Genomic DNA, 22,939 nt, shown 5'->3' on the forward strand with positions numbered 1-22,939 from the left:
TCAGGAATGCTGGGAGCTGTCATCAAAACATCTGTTTAAAACATCTGTTAAAACAGTTGTTTTAAACACTTTTATTGTATGCTGTACATCGCCCAGAGTGGCTGGGTGACTAGCCAGATGGGCGATTAATAAATTTAATAATAAAATAAAAAAATCTGGAGGGCACCAGGCCAGGAAGGCTGCAATAGAGCGTTTGGAGGAACACCTGTCCCTCACACATCAGCCTGCCTGCGCAGAGCAGAGCCCCGGCCATCTGAGGGAAGGGAGGTGGCAGCTGGGGGTTGGGGGAGAGGGTCACTTTGGTGGAATCGCCCTTTGTGGGATTCCTTAGGAAGGCCTCCTGGGACAAGTACTGCTTTCCTTTCAGCAGCAGGAAAAGAACAGAGTAACGGTGGGGCGGGAGGAATGCATGATTTGTTTTAACTTTTTAAGCGTTTCCCAAAAACGAACCCAAGGCAGCTTACAAAATACATCATCATACAATATATAAAAACCTGTATAGCAACCAACAACCCCTAAAGCAATAACTGTAAGCAAACTATATTAACAAGCGAAGAGGTGCGATACACATCTGTCTCTGCATGTGTGTTCTTGGGTCCCCTTTTGCTATATACCCCGTTGCCAACGTCAGGAAGGTCTTTTAAAAATGAATGCGTGCCTGGAGAACATGCACAACTTTGTGCACACGTCTAGAGGAGCGCATTTAGTAACACCAAGGAGTGTACGGTTCCAGAGGACAGGTCGTCTGTGCCTCACGTTGTGCAAGCAGAAAAATAGGACAAGACATTGTCCTGGTCCCATGTGTCTCCAATCCTGTTAAAATTGGAGCCCCCGAGTTGGTACGAATGAAAGCGGCTTTATCACAAAATGTAAACCCAGAAAGGTGGCCTATGGCTCTCTTCACACTTGATTTTTTTAGCAGGATCGTTCCTCTTTAATCACCAGTTTTCACTGGAGGTTTAGATGACGCCACTGCTCTCCTGCGGCTATCTTACAACTTCCCTTCCCTCTTCCCGTGTTACCTGAGAACAGGGAAAATCTGGCATTTTCCGTGCTTGCGACTGAAATCGCCATTTCCTCGCTGTTTATTTCCCCTTTAGCACTTTGTCCTGCTTTGTGTGCGCATATGCTGGGGGGTGTTGAATAACATTGCCATGACAACAAATTGGGGAGGAGCAGGTCACTGACCGGGCTTCCAGTGACCATTCCTGCCTCTCTCCCATTCCACTATGGGCTCCGATATCCCTTGAACGCAGCAGTGCTTACTTCTGAGTAAACTCATTGGCTGTAAGGCTTTCTTGGGAGTAAGTGCCATTGAAATCTGTGTGGCTTGCTTCTGAGTAGGCATGCGCAGGAGTGCATCCCCTTCAATGCATTTACTTGGAACCTCCCCCCCCCCAATTGACTCCACTGACTGTTTCTTCTCCCTTTTGCTCACCAGATTGATGGGCTTTTTTCCTCCCAGGGTGGATGCAGGAGTCTCCCTTCCCAGCCATGCAGGAGAAAGGCTTGATAGTTAGGATTTCAATGGGCATTAAAAGTGCCTTCCCTCCTCCCCTGAATAAATTCATCATGCAGAGCTTGGAATTGTCATTTTAATGGTTTCCTTTTGGGGTGTGTTGTTTTATGTAAGGCAGCAATGCTGAGATGGTTTTCCATAGTACTCCCTCCCACCTAGCCAGCCGCTATCTCTTCTCCTAGTCCACCTTTCAGGGCTGTTGGGAAGCCAGAATAAGGGGCAAGAGCAACAACAGCGCGGGGGGACGACGACAAGCTGGATCTAATGAAGAGGGTTCCCCTGTGAAGTTGTCGCTTGAGGGGGCGGGCTGCTAGGGATGGCTTGGTGCATTGATCGTGTACGTTTGTAGATTTCTTACTTCTGTAGTTGGGAACCCAGAAATCGATATTCCCTTCAAACTCAGTAGTACAAGCAATATACTGCATTTAATTCCATCACACACTGACGTATTTAGCAGAGAACAACGAGCAGCGCCGGCAACCTCGGGGTAAGCCACCGAGAAGACTCTCTCCCCCTCGGCACAAAGTCGGAGGAAGGAGGGGACCAGCTCCCATAGCCTGCTATGCAGACCACTTCCGACTTCCCTCCTGCTGTAGAGGGATGTGGCAGAGCCATCAATCATGTTACAGGAACCAATGATCAGGGGAGAGGCGGGGATATGGAGCCCGGAGCCCCCTTCTCTCCTGATTGTTCCTTGCAGCTTGGCCCAGCCATGAAAAGATATAATGCAGAGGGACGTGCTATGAGAGAGGCCTGCTTGCAGGGCCAGTCTAAATCCCGGAAAGGATCGGGAATCAAAAGGAAGGGTTTGTAGTGGAACAAAATGCCGGGTGTGAAGAGAGCCATAGCGAACTGACCATCACAGCCCTGTGAATCCTCCAGCCTCTGCTGTCCTGGAGACCATTAACCACCTTAAATAGCTCCAATATTATGCAGATGCAATAATGCCAGCCAAGTAAGCTTTCTTTGCAGCCATCCCTGCCGCAAAATGGGTCCATCGACGGGCTCTTATTTTTGTTTGGCCATTCTTGCAGACCGTCGTTACCCTCTGTTACGAAATAGCTCTCTTTTGAGCGAACAGTGCTGGCTCCATTTTGAGACACGGCTCAAAAGCCAGGCGTCTTCATGCAAGACGCGATCAAGCGCTTCAGTTTCTAATGGACTTCCTCAAACGCATTCCCCAAAAGCAAGGGTGGGGGTAAAAATTGAGCAAAACGTGAATGTGTTGGGTGGCAATATTGCAGAACCCAGAGTCAGAGAGACCACGGAGTGAAGGAAAAAGAGATTCTTTATTTAACGCGCGGGCTTAAGGCTGGAATCATTTCCAAAGAGCCAGAAGTCCTGAAATACATCAGCATATTGTTTTTATAGACATTGTGACACATATGAAATGGCTCCTCCTCCCCCTCCCGCGTGGGGTTGCAGTCCTCAACGTTTCTTCTCCTAGCACCATTGTTAATAATACAAGAACTGGGTTATAGGGTAGCCATGATAAGGAGAGAACAGAAGAGAACAGCAGAGAACAAGATATACAATTGTATGACCTTTGACAAGATAAGGAATTCCTGTGTCTCGTCAGCTTACAACAATATATTCAAGGGAGAAAGAGCTCAGCAAGAACATGAAGCATGAGACTGCATGAGGCTACTTAGTCTGACCCCCGATATGGCTGCTACAGCAAGAGCGATACCTGGTAAGTTACACGATCAGCTACCTGCAATGTGTTCCCATTGTTGAACCCCAGCTTTGACACCTGTCCTTAAGACAGTCATTAGCATGCAAGGACATCTTTTGTTAAAAATAAGAAGAACCCAGTAGGACGTCTGTTTCCGGCAAGTGCAGCCATCTTCCCCAAGCACCCTCTTTTGTTATAAGGGATGAAAGCCCAGCTCAGTCTTTTTCCCATAGCAAGTAGGACCATTTCCAGTGCCTATGAGTGGTGTCTGGTTCATCAAAGATGTGATGTCACAGCTTTTCTCTGAACTGTATAAGAAGCCTCAGGTTGGGGCAGTCCCAAGTCCCCCTCTTCCCAGAGGTGGGGGGCCATGCTGCTGAAATCACTGGATGCCTCACCCCTCCAGGGGTAAGGTGCCATGCTGCTGCTGAAATCACGCCGATCTCTCCTCCCAGAGGAAGGCTCCATGCTGAAATCTCTGAAATCGCTAAGCTCCTTGCTTTGCCTCCCGTAGTCAAGGCTCCTTGCTCTCCTTCCTCTTCACCTGAGACCAGGAGTTGCAACGCACACTAGTTTCTGTCTGCAGGAAAGGGCTTCAGCCCAAGGAAAGGTATATTGTTTTTAGAGCTTCTTCCTAGAATTTGTAGCTTCCACCCCCTCTTTCCCTTCTCTCTCTCTCTCTCTCTGTGCTTCAAGACTCCTTCCCACAGTCTTGAAAACTGCTTTTAGGCCTGGAGCTCAGCTTCACCAAAAATGCAGCTAATTTCCCCACCAAAGCATAACTTGTTGAAGGCCAGTGCATCCCCCATTGGTCTTAAATCCCTTTGCTCAGCTACTTTCCCCAAAACTTGCTTGCATATTTGAATCTTTGTAAACCTCAATAAATGTGCCACTGTGGCATTGTCCTCTCCCAACAGTGCCTGAGTGTGGATCTCTTTGGGTGGGAATCGCCTTCTTCGCCATAGACGCTCTATTGCCAATGTCTAAGGAGTCCTTATAAGCAGGTGTGAGTCTCGTTAGAACGTGTGCAAGGTTGCACATGGGTCTAACTAGAGCACATCATGTAACACATCTGTGTTCTAGTCATCAACTCAAGTGATGCATAGAATCATAGAACAGTAGGGTTGGACGGGGCCTATAAGACCATCGAGTCCACTCCCCTGCTCAGTGCAGGAATCCAAGTCAGAGCATCCCTGACAGGTGGCTGTCCAGCCTCGTCTTGAATGCCTCCAGTGTGGGAGAGCCCACCACCTCCCTAAGTCATTGGTTCCATTGTTGTATTGCTCTAACAGTCAGGATGTTTCTCCTGACGTTCAGCCAGAATCTGGCTTCCTGTCACTTGAGCCCATTATTCCGTGTCCTGCACTCTGGGATGATCGAGAAGAGGTCCTGGCCTTCCTCTCTGTGACAACCTTTCAAGTAGCTGAAGAGTGCTATCATATCTCCCCTCAAGTCTTCTCTTCTCAAGGCTAAACATGCCCAGTTCTTTCAGTCTCTCCTCATAGGGCTTTGTTTCCAGTCCCCTGATCATCTTTATTGCCCTCCTCTGAACCCTCCCCAGCTTGTCTGCATCCTTCTTAAAGTGCAGGCCAGAACTAGACACAGTACTCCAGATGAGGCCTAACCAGTGCTGAGTAGAGGGGAACTAGTACTTCACATGATTTGGAAGCTATACTTCTATGAATGCAGCCCAAAATAGCATTTGCCTTTTTTGCAGCCACATTGCATTGTTGGCTCATATTCAGCTTGTGATCTATAACAATTCCAAGATCCTTCTCACTTGTAGTATTGCTGAGCCAAGGGAAACTGGGTTAGTGCAACACCTGTGGCCTCCCCTGTCTAAAGACTAACACACAGAGGATGGGAAACAAACAGGATGAACCTGAAATCCTAATACAGGATGGTAGGTACAATTTGACATACATCACTGAGACCTGTTGGGATGAGACTCGTGAACTCACAGGTCTTGCAGATTTGCACTGACAAAGATTCTTGAGTGGTTGAAAAGAACCTCAGCCACATATTTTAACTAATCCCAAGCTTAGAAAGGGGGAATACACGCACTATAGAGCTAAGGGGGGGGGGGGATCCGGCAAGAATTTACTGGTCTTGCAGCTTTGAGCTGACAATTCCTGAGCAGTTGAAAAGAACCTCAGCCACATATTTTAATTAATCCCAAGAGTAGAAAGGGGGAATAAAAGCAATACATAGCTCTGTATTGACAAGAGTGGAAGAGTGTGCTTTTAAGCAGAAAAAGGGCAGGCTAGCTTCAGTTTGGGCTCAGTTTAGTGTCAGGTTTTAGGCCTTAAAGAGCAGTTCATTAAGTAAAGCAAGTTTAAGAGTTCAGCTTATCATTTAGTTCAAAAAGCACACACACAGCAAAAAGACTCAGTCCTTGCAAACCACATACTTCCCAAATCACCTACCCTTTGTCTGCTGTCCCTTCCAATGACCCATTGAATAGATGATCTCCCCTAAATAGGTGTCCCATTCATTATTCTCTATAGTCCTTAAATAGGAACCCCCAATCTCGGGGGGGGGGGGGGCACTTGAACTACATTCCCAGCCACTGGAAGCCAATGCTGATCAGGACTTCACACACAACCTCCCTTGCTTTTCAAATGAGGCCCTCCAATCAGATTCACTGCAGCAGCAGTTAGGCCTATATCTATAAAGCGGGCATCACATATTTAAACTTTTGTGGTGTAGAAATGACCTCATGGCTAATATTATCTACTGTCCCATATCGCATTATTATTAAACATTTCAAAAAAAAATTAGAACGTACAAAAAAGGCTTACAAATACATCCTTTAGGCTAGATAAAATCAATTTTGAATTACATCTCTGAGAAGATAACTCCCTACACAAAAGTCTAGACATCTGTATTTCTAGATATCTATATATCAAGGTTTTGATGTGCATCCCTTACAGAATATTTTTTTGCTCGTAAATAGAAAAGTATAACTTCAAGTACACTTTTGACCTGGAATACTACAGCCTCACACCCATTCATCACTTAAGGGTGCAATCCTACGCATGCTTAGACAGAGAAAAGTCCTACAACTCCCAGCGTTCTTCAGGGATAGGGCTTGAACTCAGCATCTTTGACCATGATTTCCCAGGCCAGCTCCCCAGAATCCATTGTCAACCTCCTGGCATCTTTGGGTATCTTTCCTTTGAATGCTGTTAATCCATTGCGCTTGTTTCCATTTTGGCATTCTTCGTCCTTTATCGTTAACATTTGCACTTCGAGGGGAGGCATCCGATACTACTTCAAGGGAGGCGGGACAGCATCTTCTCCAAAGTCTCCCCAGCAAGTCCCAGGAAGCAAAATCAGCTGCGTCCTACACATCTGGGTCCCCGCCTGCATTCGCCAGCCCCTTCCAGCTTCCCAAGGAAGGGGAGGGGGGAGGAGAGGAAGCCCCTCCCCGCTTCACATCCATCAACAGAGAGAGAGAGGGGGGGGGTCTTCGCGCAGGAGCCCCGCTGCAGCTCCTCTCCTTGCAGGGCTCCGGATAGAACCACGTGTTTGCAAGCAGCTCTTGGAGGACCAGACATTGCACCTTCCGCCTTGGGGAAAGAGTCCTCCGCCGGTCTCTCCTCGTGGGGGCGATCCGCAGCCCCTCCTCGCCTGCAAGGCAGCAGGTAAGTGCCCAGGGTGGTGGTCCTGGGGCTGGAATGTGGGGCTGGAGTCCAGGCACCCACAGCACCGGGGCCCCCCAAATGGGAGCTGGTGAATGCAAAGGGCACTGGGGTCCCCAGGATGATGGGAATGGGAGGGAAAAGCCTAGGGGGAGGGAAGCCCAGCCGGGCGGGCGGTGGAGAGAGAAGCAGCGAAGGGCAGGGAGTAGGTTTTGCGGGGCGGGGGAGGAGCTGGCCCATTTGGGGCCCCTCCCGGAGACCCCCATCCCATCGCTTCCCCCCTCCCCGCTCTGAAGCCAGGAAGTGTCAACAGCCCCTACCTGGGAGAGAAGAAAAAGACTGCAAGACCCGGTCCCTGGGAATCAGGAGGCATCGAAACTGGTTTCAAACTAGTTCACTTGTGCAGGATTGAAAAAAGAGAAGGGATCCGCTGGTGGGCTTTCCGGAGGGGTGTGTGTGTGAAGCAGAGCAGTGGGCAGGGGAGGGGGCTCAAGGAGAGGGAGTGTTGGAGAGCGGGGAGTTGTGGGGGTTGGCGCAATAAACTAAACCAGAGGAAGGTTTTGATCTGAGCATCGTAGGAGGAGGAACCCCCTGACTCCCACCCCCCTTATCTGTAGTGACCCTCTGAGTCCTGCCTTTCACCCGCCTTTCTTAGCCAAAATGATTATTTTCCCTTTGTGGACATAATATACACACAGAGACAGGCGTGTAGCCTTGGTAATATTTGATCTACTCTCATCAGATTCAGGCCCTCCTTGCCTCAAGACAGAAAGCGGCAGCAAGGAGATGCTTTGAGCCCTGTTGGCAACAGAGATGGAGAACAGGGTGAACATGGAACAGCTAGGCTTCGCTGGCTCAGGGGAAGGAAACGGCCCCTGTATCATCCAGGAAGGGAGCAGTGCAGAGGCCTGGGAAAGACAAGCGCTGGGGAACCTGTCTGGGAGCCACACCAGCTCAGATGCAGAGCGCCAGCGATTCAGGGGGTTCCGCTACCGGGAGGCCGAGGGGCCCCGAGAGGCCTGCAGCCGACTCCACCACCTTTGCCGTCAGTGGCTGAAGCCAGAAAGACACACGAAAGCTCAGCTGCTGGAACTGGTGGTCCTGGAGCAGTTTCTGGCCATCCTGCCCCCGGAGATGGAGAGCTGGGTCAGGGAGTGTGGAGCAGAGACCAGTTCCCAAGCGGTGGCCCTGGTGGAAGGTTTCCTCCTGAGCCAGGCAGAGGACAAGGAGCAGGTGAGAGAATTTCATTCTCATAGATCCAGAGGTCTTAAAAATCCTCACCAGTATCCCCACGGTTTCTGGCTGTCAATCAAGGTAGTGATGTCCCAGTCTCCCACCTGCCCCGCCCCTCCTCTATGCCACAGCTTCTGGATGTGTATGGCAGCCCCTCTTTAGGGGATGTCATGGCACCTAAAAGAGATTGTGACATTCCAGGGAAGGAGGGGATACCTCTTCAAGCAGCGGCACAGTCGTCCTGGCAAAATAGTGTTGGTGCTTGTAGGCACCAGCTGAGTGTCTGAGAACTTCTGGGAGCTTCTTTCTCTCCCAGTTGGTTGTAGGAGGGAGTTTGGGGTGAACTTTTCTAGTGTTCTTCTCATGCTAGTGATACATTTTTGGCCAAAATCCTCATGTGCTCTCCTGCCAAAGGCACAACTGCAGGGCTTAGTAGGTAGAATAACTTCAGAAGAAGACCTGAATGCAAATAGATTGGCAAACCCTGCCCAAAGCCTTTGCCTGTCCCGGTTCTTTCCTTTCCTAATTCCTTTTCCCCCTTCACTGCCTGGGCTCTTCGTCCCTTCTCCAGGTGGAGGGGATATCAGCCACAGCAGCCACGGATGTCCCTGAGGCAGAGAAGCTCCCCTCGGACACCACGCAGAGGCCGCTGGTCAGGTGGACCTGGCAGGAGGGTCCCACCTCACTGGGTAAGGATTAGTGGAGCATCTTCTCACATGGGTAGGAGACTCTTCTAACATTTTCAAAAAAGGAATTGTGTTTCAACAGATTCGGGCAATATAGAAATAGAAACCAGCACTTTGAATTATGCCCATGTGCAGTGTGAAGAAATGCAAAAATCTTATGAAATATAAAATATCTTCCCAACTTTTTTGTCTTCCTTCCAGGAAATGGAATGACCTGGAGAGAGAGTCAAATGACACTTGGGGCTCCTTCTAGGCCTCCTTCACTTTGTGGTGGACCGGAAGGAACTTCTTGGCATCCAGAGCAGGTAGGGAAGGCCTGAGTGCCGCTGTCCCCTGCACATCTCCCTGGTCCTGGATGGATCTCCCCCTTTCCCTTTGCTCCTCTCTAAGATGGCTGCTAGGAAGGCTTTGAAAGTCACTCATGAAGCTCTAGATCCTGGAGGACAACCTCCAACCACCTCACCTTTATTGTCCTTGTCTGTTGCTGCATTATGTATTAGGAGAACATGATTTCTTCCTTTTCTTTCAGGGTCCGGTGACCTTTGAGGAGGTGGCTGTGCATTTCACGGAGGAGGAGTGGGCCCTGCTGGATCCAGGCCAGAGGGCTCTGCACTGGGACGTCACGGAGGAGATTTATGGGACCCTGGTTTCTCTGGGTAAAAAATGGGGCCTCCCTTCCTCTTTGCCTAGTTGACAGATCCTGGAAGGGGGAATTGTGGCACTTTGTCTGAATCGGAGCATTGTGAGGATGTCATTGAGGCTAACAGAGGCATCCTTCTTTTGACATCTTTAGGGCTCGTATAGAGAAGAGACGCTTTAGACACTCTGAATGGTTGTTATAGTGGGAAATGTCATTAGTAATATTTCTGCCCTCTTTACAAGGCCTTCCGGGTCCCAGAGCTGACTTCCTCTCCTGGCAGCAAAGAAAAGGGGAAGAGCTATTTCTTGGCGCCTCCAAGGAAGGGGAGACATCAGACGGTATGTGCTTACATCTGGTGGGACCTTTGTTGGGTTTTTCACGCTCTGCGTTCTCCTGGCAGATACGTCTTCTCCCTAAATGCCACCAACTTGACACTTGAGGCATTTGTCACGTAGGAAGGGGGTCATTTGTGTCTTAAGAGTGTGTGAGGGAAAACATCTATTGAATACTAAGTCTTAAAGACAATGCCAACAGATTTCCCAGTAGTGATTGTCCGAGGTCTCAGTTGGAGGCCTTCACGTGGAGATCCCAGGGGCTGAACCTGTGATCTTTGGCATGCAAAGTATTGCAGGTGCTGGGAACTCAAGACAGCTCAGGGTTTCTGTTGGAGTATCCAAACTGTCCAAAGTGTTCCTAGTTATTTATTTTTAATATTATAAACAAAGCTTAAGGCAATAAGAGATGAGGATGTAAAAAAGTTCTCGCTAAATGTCACCTCCTTGAGACATCTCTCAGAGAAATAGCCAAGGGAATAGGTGGAGGGACTCTGTCACGTGAGAAAGGGGTCATTTGTGTTTTCAGTGTGTGTGTGTGTGTGTGTGAGTGAGAAAACATATGTAGATGTTTATTACAAAACAATAAAAGCATAAAGCAATAAGAAACGAGGGAGGGTCTGTTCTTTCATCTTTTGCCTTCTCTTTTATATTTTCTTTTTTGTTTTTCTGGTTGTTGTGGTGACCTCAAGAATACTGAAATGTAATGTTGGAAACTGTAGATGGTGATTATGTTGTTGGTATTCTTTATTTCATTTATAAAGATAAAAAGTTAAAAAAAATTAAGTAAAAAAAAAAAGCAACGAAGGAGGGGAAGGGGAGACATGATAGAGGTCTACAAAATTATGCATGATATGAAGAATGTGGATAGGGAGACATTTTTCTCGCTCTCTCAAAATACTAGAACCCGGGGTCATCCCATGAAGCTGATGGGTGGGAGACTCAGGACAGAGAAAAGGAAGGACTTATTCACACAGCACAGAGTTAAACTATGGAACTCACTTCCACAAGATGTAGTGATGGCCACCCACTTGGATGGTTTTAAAAGGGGGGTAGACAAATTCCTGCAGGAAAAGGCTATCAATGGCTACTAGTCTTGATGGCTATGTGCTACCTCCAGCACCAGAGGCAGTGAGCTGGGGAACATGGGTGGTAGGGTGGCTTTGCACTCATGTCCTGCTTGTGGGTTTCCCGTGGGCAGCTGGTTGGCCACTGTGTGAACAGAATGCTGGACTAGATGGACCCTTGGTCTGATCCAGCAGGGCTCTTCCTATGTTTTTATGCCCTTATGTCCTCTACACCACTTCTGAATGCTGCTGATTTGTTATCAGAGCGGTAAAATGGAAATTAACGTTAAAGCAGTTAAAATAGTAAAATATTAAAAGAACTACATAATTAAAAGAACTACATAATTCAGAAAGCTTAATTTAAAAAAGATGCGTCTTCACTTCCGTTCTACAAGCCAATGGAGTGGGAGCAAATCGTAGTTCTTGAAGGAGTGTTGCCCGCAGTTTGGGAGCAACACAGGAGAAAGCCTTTTCTCACTTGTCCATCAAACACGCCTCTGGGCGTAACAATGCCCCCAAGGTCTTCATTATCAGACCAGATCATAACGAAACAGGCAAAGCTATTCAAGGTTGTTAATTGTCTCCTCACTGGAGGCTCAGCGGAGCAGAGCATGTTCAGAAGCCCCCTGAGATCCGTGTGCTGCATGCTTTGAAGGAAAATGTGCTTGCATTCGCACCATCTAGGATGCCATGGCTCCGACAGAGTTGGAGACAGATGGGGCTAGGACCCATTCTTGTTATGTTGTGATGGATATTTTTCAGCTTGTGCATCCTGAGGATGTGGGTGAGCTGCTTGGAAGGATAAGGCCTTCCACCTGTGCTCTGGATCCATGCCCTTCTCGAGTCATAAAAGCAGCCAGGATGGATTTAGGGATTTTGGAGGGGATGAATTCCACTTGGACAGAAGGCGGGGTCCCCACTAATTTAAAGGATTCAGGGAGCAATCCTATGGCAGCTAGACAGTGGCTAGATGGCCATAGGATATCATGTTGTCCAGGAACCGACCTCGAAGCATGGGCTCCAAGGTCGGTTCCCGGAGAACCAACCTCCCCCTATAGCCCCGTCCTCCACGCTCGCAAGAGGATTGTGGAGCAGCCGGAAAGGCGGAAATGCCTGTACGACACATCCAGTGTGTCATCGGCAGCCTCCTTCCCCGCTCTGCCTTCCTGTGGCTACACAGCTGCAGTCGGCTGTCTAGCAGCAAATGCAAGGCAGGAGAAGCGTGGAGGGAACGATCCTCTCCGTGCTTCTCCTGCCGTGCTTTGGATAGGCGGTCGCCTCTGAGTTTGGAGGCGGCCGCTTAGCTGGATAGGATTGCACCCTCAGTGGTGCTGGCTTTGTTAAAGAAACCAAGCTTGGACCCCAGGAGTTGCGTTAATTATCTCCCACTCTCTAACCCGCCTTTGGGGGCCAAGGCATGGGAGAGGATAGTGATCTCTCATCGCCAGCTGGTCTTGGGGGAGACTGACTATTCCGGTTTGTGATGGGAAGAGCATTGCTCGCACCAGTGGATGACACATGCCAGGAAGTGTTATGGTGGAATTCAGTCCTGTTGGTTCTTTGGATCTCTCAGCAGCTTTTGATACCATTGACCAATATGGTATCAGACACCATTGATCAGTTCCTGATCACTTCCAAACACCATTGATCAGTTGGGTTATTGTTTTTTGTTTTTGTTGTTAACCAGACTTACATTATAAAATGAATGTTGGGCTGCTGTCTGGTTTTTATTACAAGTTTACTCTGTCTTATCTTTTTTCTTATTTCTGTGAGCCGCCTTGTGAGGACTGGGACGGGTTCGCACATCACAGCAGTCCAGAGATTTTTTTAAGCCCACGTGTGCCAGGAGCAAGCCACCTTGCTAGTGTCTGCAGCTTGACGTCTTCCACTTGGTTCATCCCTGGCTTGGTTCGCATGATGTCCAGACCCAGAACTCGGGCTTGCCTCTCCCCTGACCAGCCGCACTCATCACCCAGCGTTTGTTCTTGCTGCTGCTGCCAGGAGGAGCCAAGTGAGGGAACCAAGCTATATGTACCAGCACAGTGGTCTCCATAGTGTTTGCTCACAAAACCCATCAGAAAAAAACAATTGAGCACGCACCCCCAATATATGTATATTTATTTATAAATGATATACATGTACTACATATACATGTAAAGACTGGGTGCGGGGAGGGTTTGCACGTCACAGCAACCCAATGGTTTTTTAAACACAGGGGTGCCTGGAACAAGCCTCCTTCCTGATGTATGCATATTGATTTCTTCTGCTTGGTTCATCCCTGGCTTGGTTCGCATGACGTCCATACCCAGAACACTGGCTTCCCTTTCCCTCAACAAGCCACGCTCATTACCCAGTATTTCTTCTTGCCAGTCCTGCTGCCAGGAGGAGACAGGAGGAACCAAGTGAGAGCCATCAAGGTACTTACACTAGCACATTAGCCAGCTCACAATTACCCAGAGTTTAAAAAAAGAAAAAAACATAGCTGTGACATGCCAACCATGCCAGTATGTCCACAAATGCTGCCTATAAGTATTGTAATAAATAAACTAAAAACTCTGTGCCCCACTCTGGTTGTCAGGTCTATTCACTATCAGAGGCTATTTCATGTATTTGGAAGGACTCTTCGAACCCGCTATTCTGATAATCGGAACAGCGATTGATTTTGTTCTCTTTTTCTACTTTCAGTTGATGGGAGGGAGAGCAATAAAGATGACATACATCAGAAAATGAAAACTGAAGATGAAGAGAAGTGGGAAAACACATCTAGTTCTTTTGAAAGGTATGCCTTCCGTGAACGTCCAGTACCAGAAGAATCTTCTGAAGTAAACAAAAGGAATATTCATAAGCATAGAGAATTTCCAGTTTTTCCTCTTTGAGTATGGAAGGAGTTTCCCTGAGGAGATACACCTTACTGATGTCAAAGAATTCACACAAAAGGGAAAATATTTCAATCTATGGAGACTTCAGTTACCAGCAGAACTGCATGAAAAAATGCACACCGGGGAAAAGCCGTATAAATGCTTAAGAGTGTGGAAAGGGCTTCATTGACAGCAGAGCCCTTAAAGCACATCAAACGGTCCACGCGGGAGAAGCCCTAAATGCTCTGAGTGTGGGAAGAGTTTGTGTTATAGGAAAGCCACATTTTCTCAATCAAGAATGCACACGGGGGAAAGGCGTATAAATGCTTAGAATGCGGGAAGAGTTTCCACTGGAGCTCAGCTCTTAAAACCCATCCAAGGATCCACACAGGGGAACCACAGTATAAACACTCTGAGTGTGGAAAGAGCTGTGCGATCAGTGCCGGCCTTAAAAGACATGGAAGAATCCACACAGCAGAGAAGCCCTATCTGTGCTCACAGTGCAGAAAGAGCTTAAAAGACCTGTAAGAATTCACATGGGGGACAAGCCCTAAAAATGGGGCACAGCCCTTCATTTTAAAAGATGCAAGCTGAGGGGAGAGCATACTCAAAGCAAATAACCTCTTGGTTTAAGGTGTCTGCTAAAGGCTTTCCAGGTTCACTCAAGCTCCAATATGCTGGGAAATTAGAGTTGGCAAGGGCCACGCCTTTAACAGATGTGTTATTTAGGCAATATGCATATGGGATGCTATCCTATGCTGCTGTTGGCTCCAGCTTCACTGCTACCTTGGAGCTGGGTGGCTGTCAGTGACGGACCCAAGCCCAGATTTGTCTGTTCACTGGAAGAGGCACATGGAGTCTATGCAACTGGAGCTCCCATCCCATGTTACAAGTAGAGAGGTAAAATTTCTGGAAATTCTGAGGGCATGGGGGAAAAAAAACACTTTTTTCCCCAAGGGGGTGTTTCCACAAGCGATTTACTCCGAGCTGGCTGCGTGTGGAGGTCGTTAGGGATACATGATGTCACGGCCATCCTGCAGCCACCCCAGAGCTTATCGCGGAAAAACCAGTTCTTCTGGGACTGGTTATAGTCCGACTTTTCCTCTTTACTTCAGCTCGGCTACGCTCCTGTTGGGGTGTGTTCCATCACCCGCACTTGCGTCGGTATCATAGTCCTGCCCATGGAGGCGTGTCTCTCACCTGCCCATGTCCTCGCTGACCCAACCCTTTCCCTCCCTCTTTTCCAGAAGTTTCACTGCCATTTTGGAGCAGGAGGCCGAGGGACCGACTTTTTAAAAAACATTGAAATTAAGCACTAGATCACGAGTGCGCATTAGCGTGCTATCGCAGTCAAGCAAGTACTCCCGCTACAGCCTGAAACTCAGGTTTATCTCAGCTAAGTAGTTGCTTCCCCAGAACTTGGGTGCCAATAGGATTTGACAAAAGGGATCCACAGCTGATGTTCCTTTGTTTTTGCCAAATCCTATTGACCTTAAACAGAGTCCGGGACCCACAAAATGAGGCCGCAAGCATCACAGTCAAATTTTCTTATTACATGCTAAGGCGCTAATGCGAAATAGCGCTTTAGCGACCTATTGTGAATGTGAAAGAACAGGCCATCTGTGTTGCTGACTCACTTTCAATGGGACTAGGCACCTATGAATCCCACCCTGTATTCACTTTGTTTGAATTGATATTGCGCATATACGAAGCCCTGGGGCCCCGAAAGTAAGATTTCGTTACTCTAGGTCCATCTGTCGTTACAACGCCTAAGCGCTGCTTCTGGATATCGCACTTGCACCTCTGCCTTTACAGCATACAGAGAAACTGTGGCACCACTTTACCCTGCCCAAATTCTGCCACACTTTCCTGCAGCAGTACAAAGGAAGAGCAGAGGAATTCCTCTCTTCCGGAAATCCCCAGAATTCATAGCGCCTGCCCAAAGACTGCAGAGCCCTACAGTTGTTGAGTCTAACAATGCCACTTCTTTCTGCCCCCAGGGCTTGCGTAACTAACCTGGGTTTCATGGCTTCGGCAGAGTCCGCCTGCAAGGGGCGTGGGGTATCGTGGAAGTACGAAGAAGTGATGGACCTACTGGACATATGGGGGGAGCAGAAGGTCCAGGAGCAGCTCCGCTCCAGCCACAGGAACATAGATTCCTATGAGCACATCGCCCGCCAGATGACCCTCCGGGGGCACAGACGCAGCGCCGTGGAGTGCAGGACAAAGACCAAAGCGCTGCGGCTGGAATATAGAAGGGTGGCGACGCACAACTCCCGCTCTGGGAGTGCTGTAGCAAGCTGCCCCTTCTATAAGGAGCTACATAGCATCCTTAGAGGGGAAGCTACCATACAGCCTAAGCGTGTCTGCAGGAGCATCGCCGTTCGCCACGCGCCAGCTGCTCCCGAAGGATCAGAGGAGCTCTTCACCCACGACCTCCAGACTGTTAATGCGGAGGAATACCTGGCCCCAGTTGAGGAGAATATGGGTGAGTCCTCCTAACCGGCATTTGGCCGTCGCCCCAACCCAACTTCTGTAAGCCATTGACCATTTGTGTCTCGGCTTGCATGCAGGAATAGCAGGCTCTGCAGAGGGGGAGACCCGGCCCGATGAGCCACAAGGTGAGTGGATGCCCATGGCCTCTGCTTGCACACTCTGCAGCACTCAGAGGCAGTGAATGACCTTCACGTGAGACAGCTGCCCCTCTGGCAATGCCACACACCCACCACTACTGTTACCGCCTTTATGTCGCACAGCTGCTACATCGTCCTCTTCAGCCACAGACGTGGGTGAGACCGAAGACGATCCTGCCCCCCAGAATGCTGATGGGTCCAGCCCAAAGAGACCGGCCTGCCCAGGTGAGCTCTCCAGTGGATCAAAGAGAACACAGGTGCCGCCGAAGTTTCTGTCTGCCCTTGTGCTTGCTTGCTGGCTATTTCTAGGTTTGCTTTGAGGAGCCAGGCTGGGCATGCCTCAAAATGGGCAGTGTTAAATACCGGGGGGGGGGGGGGGGGGGCTACATTTCATTTTAGTAGTTGTAACTACTTTTGCTTGTATGATCATCCTGGTAATCAGCATTAGTATTCGTGATCTGATTCCCTCTCCCACCCCCCACCCTCTTCTGCTGAAAGTCTAGACTCTGCAAGAAGTACCTTTCCCAGCGTGCTTCCAAGGTCTGGCGAAAGCAGAGAATGTCTGTGTGTGTGTGTGTGTGTGTGTGTGTGTGTGTGTGTGTGTGTGTTTATATGGAGCCATCCGGAGCAGGTCTAAGGAGAAGTAGCCATGACTGAATTCGATGGGGCTCGCTGTCATGTAACGACGCATAGAATAGAAGCCATAGGACAAGGGGGAAGCTGAGGTCTCTCTCTGCATGACTGCCTTTTTGTGTGCATGCGTGTCCCTGCGTGCCTGGATACCTTGTGGTTTCTGGGGGTACTTCCCCATGGGCTGTGTTGTCCGAGCTGTCCCCACCCACCTTTCCATGGTTCCAGCTCCAGTTGTGGTGTGTAACTCCAACGCTTCCTGCAAGGAAGACTAACTTTCTCACCTGACCACACTGGAGGCCCTTACGCTCCCCCTACTCCCCCCTTGGCCCAAGCCCCAGTTTCCACCCAGGGCTCTCCCTTACCCCAAGGGAAGCCCCCCCCCCCTCATCCCAAGCCTAAGTTCCCACCCAGGATGCTGCCTTACCCCCGAGAAAGGCCCTATCCCAAGCCAAGACCCAGCTGGAAGAACAACATGGGAAGACACTGACACTCTCTGTTTCTCCTCCTTTTCCAGACCCCGGCATCCCAAACCACACCGCCACACTGTCCCCCGCAACACGGCTAGCAATGGCCCGGAATCGGAGGACCGGGCGCTCTTCCTCGCTCGACATGGATCGGCTGCTACGGCACACCTCCGCGGAGAACGACCGGATGCTCCGGTTTCTCGCGCGCCAAGGCGAGCAAGCAGCAGCGGAGGAGGCGGCCTGGCGGAGGGACCAGCGTGCAGACGAGGCCGAGTGCAGGAGGGACCGATGTGCACTCCAGGCAGCGATCGACAGGCAGTCGGACCTGCTGGAGACACTGGTGGGGGCGCTCGTGGGGGAGCTGCGGAAGGGAGGGGCCCGGCGTGGTCAGGCCCACACAGAGGATGCGGCCCCTGACCTGTGCCGTGCAGTAGAGGGGGGTGAAGCCTTCCCTCTCGCCCTGGCTGCCGCTGATCTCCCGCCACCCCGGCAGCTTCCGGCACCCGACCCACTGGCCCGCCACAGCAGGCATCCACCCCCAAGAAGTCCACTCTGCCCTGCCCAAGGGAGCACCCCCGGGTGAGGAAACCCACCCAGGCTGCTGCCTCACCACCAGGGAAGGGCCCCCACCCCCTCGCCCATGGCCCAACTCCAGCCCAGGTGAGGGCACCAGCAGGGGCGCCTTGCAAAGGAGGGGGATGGCGTGGTCAGGCCATGTGACGATGTGACCCCTGACCTGTGTTTTGAGGTCGAGGAGGAGGAACCATTCTCTCTCAGCCCGGCTTCCCCCGATCTGCAGCCACTGCACCTTTTCCCTGCCCCCGCAGCCGCTGGACCCCCACAGCAGGCATCCACCCCCAAGAAGGCGACTCTGCCCCGCCAGGGGGAACAGCGCCGGGTGTGGAAGCCGAAGAAGTTCTCACTGTAGCCACCCGCCACTGTTTTTCCCCGCAGCCGCCCCATCCCTTCTTGTCCTGGCCTGCACCACAAAACATGTGGGGAGACAGGAAATAGTTCAAAAATACTTCTTTGTTTTTGTTTTTTAAAAATAAAGTTCTCAACATTTCAAAAGACAACTTGGGGAGGTGGAGTCTGGAGAAAGGCGGGGGGTTGATTTCATTTGGGGCAGGGGTGGGCAAGGGTTGGTTGGAATGTCGGGAAATACATCGAAATTGCAGCTGGGGGGAAGAGGGCCCCCATAGGGAGGGGGGATTAACAATATCAACTACGTACGTAGTTCGTAGAGAGGGAGGAAGAGGAAGTGGAAGGCACATCATAGGGGCGGTGGTGGAGGGGTGTGGCCGACCGTGCAGGCCCAGGGGCTATGTATCCACACTGGGCTCTCCCCCCGCCCAGGTGCCGCGGTCTCCTTGCTGCCGCTGCCTCTGTCGCTCCAGGACCGCCACCCGTCCTTGGTCACTAGGGAGAAGGAGGCAGGAAGAAGGGTTAGCGCATGGGCTCATCCATATGGCTTTAGAAAGGGGAAATGCATCCACTGCACTCGATGTCAGGCACGCTTCTGAGCGCAGGGAGTGGGAGAGTAGTTCAGATTCTGAAGAAGAGCCGCCAGACATGGGGGAGGTAGTTTCCCAGGCTAGGCAAGCTCCTCAGGTTTCAAAGGCCCAGCTGGAGGAGGTGGGCCCCTCTTCACACACACATACCCATGAGAGATAGCAAACAGGCGCAGAGCTAAGAGGGAGAAGGCCGGGGTGGAACTTAAACGGTCTACCCGATTGTCCTTGTGTGAACAGCTGCGCCTAGAAACCTCGAGAGAGAGAGAGAGAGAGAGATCTCCCCCCACCCCTCAAGTTAGGCTAGCCAGCCAGCCTTTCTTTCAAATGGCGGGCAACTTTCGTGGCTACCTTTCAAACACCCTGAAGGCATTTCCTTGCAGGCTGAGAGTCACTGAGAATTTGCATCTGTATGACTCTTGGAAGTAAGGGATTAAAAGCCGTAGATTGGAGCCTCTTGTCTGTGTTTGGTTTGGCATTTGAAGTTGGGGGGGGGGGGGCAAAAGGAATCCTGACATGGTCAGCCCGGATCTCAAGAACGTTCTCAAGGACTCGGCGAAGGAGCCCCGCGTTGGCTGCTGCAGCCGGGAAGGCCCCCCCCCGGCTACGTTGCGCTGCAGAGCGGGGTCTCCTCCTCAAGCGGCTGGATGACCCTCCTGGGCAGGAATGAGAGGCAGTGACGGCAAATCCTCCTCCCGGTGGGGCTGTTGTGCCCGTGGCCCCGCCTGGACACAGTTGCGCCGGGCCTGTGGGGAGACAGCACAAAGTCCAGAAACGGTCCTGACGTTGGGCGGTCAAGTGGGAGAGGCAGGGCATAGCGATGGGATGCAGATTCTACTCCCCCCGACGCTGACCTGGGAGTGGACTTCCCAGTCTTTCTCTGGCTGGCAGTTTTCACCCTCCCTATTGCTGGGGTGGCTCAGGTGCCCACTAACACTGCAATTCTAACTCCACATCTTGCAGCAATTGCTCCTATTTGCCACCCTGACCAACCACCTGACCCTCTGGAATAATTCCTTAGCCTTGCCCTCATTACTGGAACAACCGAGTGGTTCAAAATTGGGAAAGGAGTACGACAAGGCTGCATATTGTCACCCTGCTTATTTAACTTATATGCAGAGTACATCATGAGAAATGCCGGGTTGGATGAATCAGAGGTCGGAATTAAGATTGCTGGGAGAATTATCAACAACCTCCAATACGCAGACGATACCACCCTAATGGCAGAAAGTGAAGAGGATCTAAAGAGCCTCTTGTTGAGGGTGAAAGAGGAGAGTGCAAAGGCTGGTTTGAAACTCAACATTAAAAAAACTAAGATCATGGCATCTGGCCCCATCACTTCCTGGCATATAGAAGGGGAAGAAATGGAAGCAGTGACAGATTTTACTTTCTTGGGCTCCAAGATCACCGCAGATGGTGACTGTAGCCATGAAATTAAAAGACGCTTGCTCCTTGGGAGGAAAGCTATGGCAAACCTAGACAGCATAGTAAGAAGCAGAGACATCACCTTGCCGACAAAGGTCCGTCTAATCAAAGCTATGGTTTTCCCAGTAGTAATGTATGGCTGTAAGAGCTGGACTATAAGGAAGGCTGAGCGCCGAAGAATTGATGCTTTCGAACTGTGGTGCTGGAGAAGACTCTTACGAGTCCCCTGGACTGCAAGGAGGTCAAATCAGTCCATCCTAAAGGAAATCAACCCTGAGTGCTCATTGGAAGGACAGATACTGAAGCTGAAGCTCCAGTATTTTGGCCACCTAATGCGAAGAGAAAACTCTCTGGAAAAGACCCTGATGCTGGGAAAGACTGAAGGCAAAAGGAGAAGGGGATGGCAGAGGATGAGATGGCTAGATAGCATCACCGATGCAATGAATATGAACTTGAGCACACTCCGGGAGAGAGCACAGGACAGGAAGGCCTGGCGTGCTATGGTCCATGGGTCACGAAGAGTCGGACACGACTGAACAACAAGAATTAGTAATTAGTAGAATTAGTAGTTAAGAGCAGAGACGTCACACTGACAACAAAAGTCCGCATAGTTCAAGCAATGGTATTCCCCGTAGTAACTAATGGCTGCGAGAGCTGGACCATAAGGAAGGCTGAGCGAAGGAAGACAGATGCTTTTGAACTGTGGTGTTGGGGGAAAATTCTGAGAGTGCCTTGGACTGCAAGAAGATCAAACCAGTCCATCCTCCAGGAAATACAGCCAGACTGCTCACTTGAGGGAAGGATATGAAAGGCAAAACTGAAGTACTTTGGCCACATCATGAGAAGACAGGATACCCTGGAGAAGATGCTAGGGAAAGTGGAGGGCAAATGGAAGAGGGGCCAACCAAGGGCAAGATGGAGGGATGATATTCTGGAGGTGACAGACTCGACCTTAGGGGAGCCGGGGGTGGCGACGGCCGACAGGAAGCTCTGGCGTGGGCTGGTCCGTGAAGTCACGAAGCGTTGGAAGCGACTGAGCGAATAAACAACAAAATTAGTAGAACCTGTACTTACCCTGGGGTCTCCGGAGGTGTGGGTTGGGCCGCCCAGCCAGCACCCAGAGTTCAAGCCGCTCACGGAAGAAGGCTGGCTGGGCAGCGTGGGGCGGGCCATCCCCATGGAGCTCCAGGGACTGGTAGAAGGCTACCCTCGGTTTTTTAAATTTTGAGCACCGCTGGAGGGCAGCCATCTCCCGGGCAATCTGCAGATAAAGGTGGATGGTTTGCAGGCTTGGCTCCAGCCTACAAACCCATCCACTCTCACAGATTAGCAGGAGGAGACTTGCTTCTGCGTCGAGCCAGTACGGCCCCCCCCTCCCCCCCCCCGGTGCCTGGGAGCCATTCTGCCCTGGAGCTAAAGGAGAAGGCCAAAGACCCCGACTTCCTGGTTACGGTGGGACATAGGGTCGCTGTGGCGCGTCTGTGGTTTACATTCTTAAAGGAACACTGTGTACTTTCTGTGTTGCTAAAGAAACATATCCTAAGATCAGCAGCATATTGTGCAGAGGGAAATGCATCCTGCAATCTGTAAACTTGGGCAAACATCATAGCAGAAGTAGGAATGCAAGACCTGTTCCAAAATTTATAATTTCGCTGAACAAACACGATTCAGTGACTTCTTAAGGGCTCCTGAGTTGGAAACAGGGACAAAAGGGGCTTTTAGCAACCTGCAGAAGTCGCTCTATCTCACATGGGAAAACCTCCCTTAGCAATCACTACCTCACCCCGGGAAGCGTGGAAGATGTGCTAAAGCGAAATAGTGTATTTTTGCGAGCACAGCTTTGCGCTTTCACGCAGGAATGCCTCTCCGTGTAATGCATTCTCCAAGTTGTATACTAAGGAAGATCATTGCTGTATATCGCGAAAGCAGTCTTCCACTTGCAATAGGTAAAACCTTACAGTCTGTTTGGTGAATGTAGTCACTCCGTTCCGCGAAAGGCTGATTATGCACTATTGCAATTTAGCAGCTTCAATTGTACCGCATTTGGGAAATGGTGGGTACTTGAGGGTACTCATTGGACACTGGGCACTATGTGGGGGATACCTCTAGGTTTCCCTGCACCTTGCAACCTCAATTTGGCCATCCACACCCACAGTCCTCCACAATATATGCACCCACCTTCCCCCCTCCACCTATCATCCCCAGCCCCCCTGCCCTAGGCAGCTCCCTTACCCAGAGGTAGCCTTTCCCCCCACCCATCATCCCCAGCCCCCCTGCCCTAGGCAGCTCCCTTACCCAGAGGTAGCCTTTCCCCCACCCACCATCCCCAGCCCCCCTGCCCTAGGCAGCTCCCTTACCCAGAGGTAGCCTTTCCCCCCACCCATCATCCCCAGTCCCCCTGCCCTAGAGGTAGCCTTTCCCCCACCCATCATCCCCAGCCCCCCTGCCCTAGGCAGCTCCCTTACCCAGAGGTAGGCTCCCTCCCCCACCCATCATCCCCAGACTACTGTGACTGTGTTCCTGAGCTTCACAGCCCTTCTCTGCAGGAGGTGGTCCATGGCCAGGCAAACCTCTATCACGATTTTGCACTGCCCACTCCGAACCGATGAGCTACCTTCT

The 22,939-nt window shown here is 50.6% G+C and overlaps 2 protein-coding genes across 3 annotated transcripts; one reads left to right on the top strand and one right to left on the bottom strand.

The window, feature by feature from the left end:
• Positions 1 to 2,211: 2,211 nt before the first annotated feature.
• LOC146356502 (zinc finger and SCAN domain-containing protein 20-like) lies at positions 2,212 to 20,540 on the top strand. Of its 2 annotated transcripts, XM_084841161.1 has the most exons (13): positions 2,212 to 3,212; positions 3,709 to 3,804; positions 6,704 to 6,841; positions 7,581 to 8,071; positions 8,643 to 8,760; positions 8,959 to 9,062; positions 9,287 to 9,413; positions 9,640 to 9,735; positions 13,482 to 13,575; positions 15,655 to 16,142; positions 16,228 to 16,275; positions 16,411 to 16,512; positions 17,435 to 20,540. In XM_084841161.1, exons 4-13 carry the CDS (start codon positions 7,652 to 7,654, stop codon positions 17,965 to 17,967), a joined length of 2,130 nt encoding a protein of 709 aa, XP_084697287.1. In that variant the 5' UTR covers positions 2,212 to 3,212; positions 3,709 to 3,804; positions 6,704 to 6,841; positions 7,581 to 7,651; the 3' UTR covers positions 17,968 to 20,540. The 2 variants fall into 2 exon arrangements, with proteins under 2 accessions (XP_084697287.1, XP_084697288.1); XM_084841162.1 differs by lacking the exon at positions 2,212 to 3,212 and having other exon boundaries at positions 3,650 to 3,804.
• Positions 18,395 to 21,742, bottom strand: LOC146356503 (uncharacterized). Its single transcript, XM_084841258.1, has 2 exons — positions 21,395 to 21,742; positions 18,395 to 18,803 (listed from the first exon to the last, which is right to left on the bottom strand). The coding sequence occupies exons 1-2, from the start codon at positions 21,567 to 21,569 to the stop codon at positions 18,658 to 18,660; spliced, it is 321 nt and encodes a 106-aa protein (XP_084697384.1). The 5' UTR covers positions 21,570 to 21,742; the 3' UTR covers positions 18,395 to 18,657.
• Positions 21,743 to 22,939: the final 1,197 nt, after the last annotated feature.

Source organism: Heloderma suspectum, chromosome 2, assembly GCF_057233095.1.
Source record: "Heloderma suspectum isolate Gila_16-S chromosome 2, 16-S_ref, whole genome shotgun sequence".
Taxonomy (NCBI): domain Eukaryota; kingdom Metazoa; phylum Chordata; class Lepidosauria; order Squamata; family Helodermatidae; genus Heloderma; species Heloderma suspectum.